The 6,000-nt window shown below is 41.9% G+C and overlaps 2 protein-coding genes across 2 annotated transcripts in view; both read right to left on the bottom strand.

Moving 5' to 3' along the window:
• The window catches only part of LOC134088349 (histone H2B-like), a 3,337-nt gene extending 668 nt beyond the window's left edge, over positions 1–2,669 (bottom strand). Inside the window, exon 1 of the mRNA XM_062542273.1 lies at positions 1–2,669. This exon is cut by the window's left edge and continues 668 nt beyond it. Within this exon, the coding sequence (XP_062398257.1) occupies positions 2,285–2,659 (375 nt within the window). The 5' untranslated portion in view covers positions 2,660–2,669 and the 3' untranslated portion in view covers positions 1–2,284.
• Positions 2,670–4,004: 1,335 nt separating this feature from the next.
• On the bottom strand, positions 4,005–4,325 carry LOC134088341 (histone H4). Its single transcript, XM_062542261.1, has one exon. It carries the CDS (start codon positions 4,323–4,325, stop codon positions 4,014–4,016), a length of 312 nt encoding a protein of 103 aa, XP_062398245.1. The 3' UTR covers positions 4,005–4,013.
• Between the last annotated feature and the right edge of the window lie 1,675 nt (positions 4,326–6,000).

The following is a 6,000-nucleotide window of genomic DNA, read 5'->3' as shown; positions in this document are numbered from 1 at the left end:
CCTTGGCCTTTGGAACCAAAATAGCCCCACATCATCACATACCCATCACCACATACCTAGAGATTGGTATGGTTTTATCTCAGTTAGCCTATTAGCTGGTTTCATTCTCATTGAGCGCAGTGCAAATCAAACCAGCTAAAAGGCTAACTGAAATAAAATAAAATCCTGGTGTAATGTTTTCTAACATGATTGTTCTCTCATTATTATATGCTGGACAGTCTAAGAAAACATAGATAGATAGATAGATAGATAGATAGATAGATAGATAGATAGACTTTCCCCTCATCTATTCCAACACCTTTGTCAGAGGGAACCTGCCCCTGGATCTCATAACCTCCCCTTTGTGTTTGTGTTCCATTGTTCCTGCCACATTTGATCTACTTTGGTTTTAATTATGGCTTTGATTTCAGGTTGCCTATATTTCATTTAAGGGCTTTTTTTTGGCCAGACAGTCCACAACTTCATTTCCTTCTACTTCGGCATGTGAAGGAACCCACATAGAACATGCATAATATCCCTCTGATGGAGTCTGTCGACTTGGAAACATTTCATAAAGTATGTCAGGTCTACAAATAGATTTGATATTTAAAATACTAATTAATGCTGCCATGGAGTCTGAACAAATAACAAAATGACTAGATCTAGCATCTTCTATCCATATGAGTGCCAGCAGAATAGCGAACATCTCTACAGAACAGACTGACAAATGACCAGGTGCTCTTTCTTTGATAGATTCCTCAAACTGTGGGATATGTACAGCTGATCCTGTCCTTCCTGTTTCTGGATCCTTTGATCCGTCTGTAAATATCTGAACCACACCATTGTATTTAACACTTAGGTACTGCTGTACCATAAAATCCACTTTGGGCATAGAACTGCATGCGTGCTATTTAAACCCGGGCCAATTGAAAACCTCCGTTTGAGATGTGCTCATGATTGGGACACATGGGCACTTACACTTACTTTATTGGCCAGGTTTGCATAAACAAACAAGGGATTTGACTCCGGTTAATCTTTGCTATCAAATACAACACTCAACAATAACATAGAAAAATAATAAATACACTATGTACATTTACAAATAAATAGATGCTATGGGTGGGATGGGGTAATGCAATTGTTCAGAGGGGGAGTGCGGCCTTATTGTCCTTCTCACAGATGTGCTAAAACAATAGCAACGTTGACTGTTGTCTGTTGTGAGTGTTGCTCTGTGCTTCTATAGTCTTCTATGTAACGCATACCTTCTAACAACTTTAGAGGAAAATGCATTTTAGAGGTTACTTTCCATATTCAATGGGCAATTTCAGCCATTTGCACCTGTAATTGCTTAGAGACATAAGCCCTTAAGTCAGTGACGTGCATCAGAAAATGTCACTTTCCAGACTCAGGGGGCAATTTACATTTCACACTTGCCTTCAGCTTCATCACACCAACTTACAATGAAGGTTTCTGTGTCTATTAATGGGGGAGGGGCACTGTCAATGGGCAATAGAGTGGCAGTCTTAGATCAGAAAGGCAGATGCGCTCAAACTCCGGGTTTAGTCACCAAGTCTTTGGGTGCGTAAAAACAATAGAGTTGGCAGTGTCACTCTTATGTAGATATCTTCCATTCGGAAAACGTTGGCCACAACTACATGCTCTGGCATGGTTCATACTATTAAACAGTGTTAAACTACGTGTGTGTGTGTGTGTGTGTGTGTGTGTGTGTAAAACAAAACGTTTTAACTATTATACAAGTGCAAAGTAATACAAACGGTTAATTTAAAGTTTTAAAAAAATAGTACAATTTATAAAAATATCCATAGAGAACAAGTCATTCCTAACGCTTCGTTTCATAACAACGGTGTTGAAAACAAAACATCTGAGTACACGGAGGGACAACGCAGTCGTTTTAAGACCACTTGTTTGAGTGATAGGCTACTCATTCGCTAGAAGAGTACACTGGCCTGGTCAGTGTCTCCGTATGGCTACTGCATCTGTCCAAATAGCCTTTGCTATCAGAATACTTAATGGCCATTTTGTCTGTTGACGGGCATTGGAACAACGACACGGCACTTACAATACAGATGACGCAGCAGAACAAACATCTGTAATATAAGGCAGCCATGTATTTGCTACACATACTGTTTAAAAAAAAAAAAAAGTTTAGTTACCCTTTACTTCATAGAAGAACTGTAAACTAAGCTAAACTAAGGTATTATCACCACGTTGGAAATACTTTTCAAAGAAAATGTGGGTGGCTCTTAAAAGAACCGTTGGATTGGAGTTCGACGAAAACTCGGCTTTACTTGGAGCTGGTGTATTTGGTGACTGCCTTGGTTCCCTCAGACACGGCGTGCTTGGCCAGCTCGCCGGGCAGAAGCAGGCGCACTGCGGTCTGGATCTCCCTGGAAGAGATGGTGGAGCGCTTGTTGTAGTGAGCCAAGCGGGAGGACTCTCCGGCGATGCGCTCAAAGATATCATTCACGAAGGAGTTCATGATACCCATCGCCTTGGAAGAAATACCGGTGTCAGGGTGGACTTGCTTCATGACTTTGTAGATGTAGATGGCGTAGCTCTCCTTCCTGGACTTTCTGCGCTTCTTCCCGCCTTTAGCGGTAGACTTTGTCACGGCTTTCTTGGAGCCTTTCTTAGGCGCTGGCTTTGCTGGTTCTGGCATCTTCGGCTGCTTCTGGATGAAGTCGAATGTCTATCTTCAAGAAGTTACCTGGTATATATATCAAATTGTATGCAAATAACAGACTGTGTCACCTCATACACCCACAACCACAATGTCCTATCATTTCCCTCCAAACCCAAATGTCCAGACACAATTGGTCATTTTGTATCGAAGGGGGCAGTCCGTGCGAGAAGGTTAGCACCACCCACACAGAGATTAGTTTTTAACGCCTCCTTCATTTGTTTCTGTTCCCGCGCGTTTCCTTTGAGGGAGGGGAATACTGAATCTATGCCACATATCTTTACATTTCACGCTACAATTCAGAATTATAGTTTTTTTCCCAGTAATTTGGGTGAATTTTTCGAGTCATCATTAACGTTCGCGCAATAAAAGTCAACAGTAAAAACGTTCCTGTCCTGTAGGTGTGGGCTACCGTTTGTACTGCAACAGAACAGGCATCTTTACAGTACAAAGACGATATGTTTTCACAGCATTGTGAAATTGAAGAATTACAAATTTACACATAGGCAACATCCCTTGGGCAGAGCCGCCCTTTGACAAGATTTGGGAAAGATTCTTGAAAGATTGTAATATTTTGAGTAGGCCTACGGCTTGAATGGGGTACACTAGTCAAATCTTGTCAAAGTTGTTTGGTGTAAGGAATGTAGGCCCTATTTAGGCCTTCAGTCCTATATGCTTGACAGATTGTGAAAAGTAGTTATAACCACTTCAACTCCTTGTAATGACACACGCGGTGAAATAAGGCCTGCTATGCGCTATGACTGTTTAGCATGGCGCCAGTGGGCTACATATGTTTTTATTATTATTATTTATATTTTGGTTTGTTTCTTCAGACAATTTATTTGATAATTTGTGAAGCCTAATTTTAAGCTACTTATGTATGAAGGTATAAAAGGTGCAAAAGTAGCGAGCACATTTAACCGCATATGATGCCACTCTGTAGAGCACTCATGGCGTCTCACCATGATGTGAGAGGTTATTATTGCATTCGCTCTGGGGCTTCTTGCTTGCTAAATTAAGTTATATTGAATGCATGGAACGTTGACTATATGCCTGCTAAGTGTCCCATATGACCAGTGCCCCACTCTCTTTGACGGGTTGAATAATGGAACCCTCTCAACCTTGAAGCATACAGTACGGTTTCTTTAACCTATATGGTTCTGTATAGCACCCCAAGAACACTTCACTACAGTCTTCCGGTTAAGCAACTGTATGGAAGTTATATGCTTCATAATTGAAATCACATCAAACAGACGGAGACATTGCTTTTTTAAAGGAATTGGATGGCTCTTAAAAGAGCCTTTGAATAGAAGTCGAGGGAGAGAGCTGATCTTTAACCACCAAAACCGTACAGAGTACGCCCCTGGCGTTTCAGAGCATAGACGACATCCATAGCGGTCACGGTCTTTCTCTTAGCGTGCTCGGTATAGGTGACGGCATCACGAATCACATTCTCCAGGAAAACCTTCAACACACCACGGGTCTCCTCATAAATGAGTCCAGATATACGCTTCACACCACCACGGCGCGCCAGACGTCTGATTGCAGGCTTTGTGATACCCTGGATGTTGTCACGAAGGACTTTACGGTGACGCTTTGCGCCTCCCTTTCCAAGACCTTTGCCACCTTTTCCTCGGCCAGACATCTTCAAATGTTTCTCAACAGTAATGAGCAAATGTTAGAATGCTGATCGACACAACTCTTACTAGTTTCCATAAAGCGGACGTTGTTGAAAACTACTAGGCATTGTCCCACTGTCCCTCCCATTTTCTGAACGGAGGCTGCGCAGGCAGACGTCTCCAAAAAAACGCCCAAACTCAGAGTACCTTCACAACACATAGCTTTGTCATTTCGTATATTTAAAACGACAAGCGCACTTGTTAACTGAGATTGCTTCAGATTACATTGATTACCCCGCGGAGGTTGAATCTGCCGTATGTGTATTTGCATACACGTGATCTGATTGGCTGACGGATCCGTCGCTGCCTGAAAAGTTGAACATTTCTCAATGCGCATTCACACTGTCTCCGTCCGTCAACGGATCTCATTCACTTTGCATGGGGCGGACTCGAAAGGCATTGTGGGTCCGTCCGTCGCTTCAGCTCCGTTGCCTCCGTCAAGAAAGTTGAGAAATGTTCAACTTTTCAGGCAGCGACGGATCCGTCAGCCAATCAGATCACGTGTATGCAAATACACATACGGCAGATCCAACCTCCGTGATCCGTTGACGGACGGAGACAGTGTGTACGCGGGGTCAACTTTCTTGACGGAGGCAACGGAGCTGAAGCGACGGACGGACCCACAATGCATTTCGAGTCCGCCCCATGTAAAGTGAATGAGATCCGTTGACGGACGGAGACAGTGTGAATGCGGGAGTCTACAGCTGCTCTGGCAAGGTTATCCAGATTGTTCAGCAATTAACATAGGACATTCTTGTGGAGTAATGATTCGGATCAGCTTCCAAACAGCTCAACAACGGAAATTGGGAAATGTATATGGAATTCATTATCATTAGTAGCAATGTACTGTAGTATTTCCCTCTGCGTAGCAAACGCCGCAAAGCCCATAGTCCCCTCTCTATTCAGGCCCCCGAAACCATAAGTGGCGCCCTGATCAATTTCACATTTTAGTTCTTGTCTCAAGAACAGTGGATGCCTTGCTTGAAAAGTCTTGTATCAGTTTGATTTCTATGTTCGACTACATCTTCTGCTCTAAAAATACTTACATTTCCCACAAATCTCAAACAATTGGAAGTGAGCGTAAACTAGTCTGTGGTCATTCACCCAACACTTGGTATGTGCCATTTACAGAATATGCTGGATAGATAGATAGATAGATAGATGGATAATTAGATAGATAGATAGATAGATAGATAGATAGATAGATAGATAATTAGATAGATAGATAATTAGATAGATAGATAGATAGATAATTAGATAGATAGATAGATAGATAATTAGATAGATAGATAGATAGATAATTAGATAGATAGATAGATAGATAGATAGATAGATAGATAGATAGATAGATAGATAGATAGATAGATAGGGAAATTCAAGAGACTCGCTCCCCGCAAAATACGTGTAGGCCTAATGCATTCAGTTGGGCAGGTTGTTGCAGTTAACAACAGTTTGTCAAATATTTCCTACATAATTGTTTGAAGAATATGGCAATTTCTGTCGTTAAAATGGGAAAATGAAATAATAACTCGTCACAGTCTTCATTGTTTGGAAAGGCGGCAAAAGAGAGGGGGGAGCCAATCATATCGCCACCCTGGGTCAGTAAGCAAGCTATTGATTGGCTCTCAGTATAGAAGTCTC

The sequence above is a fragment of the Sardina pilchardus genome, chromosome 1 (assembly GCF_963854185.1).
Source record: "Sardina pilchardus chromosome 1, fSarPil1.1, whole genome shotgun sequence".
Taxonomy (NCBI): Eukaryota; Metazoa; Chordata; class Actinopteri; order Clupeiformes; family Clupeidae; genus Sardina; species Sardina pilchardus.
This window is presented reverse-complemented; position numbering and strand designations above follow the sequence as displayed.

Excerpts from the sequence above, each read along its gene's own strand:
- LOC134088341 (XM_062542261.1), bottom strand. The coding sequence starts at position 4,325 with ATGTCTGGCCGAGGAAAAGGTGGCAAAGGTCTTGGAAAGGGAGGCGCA.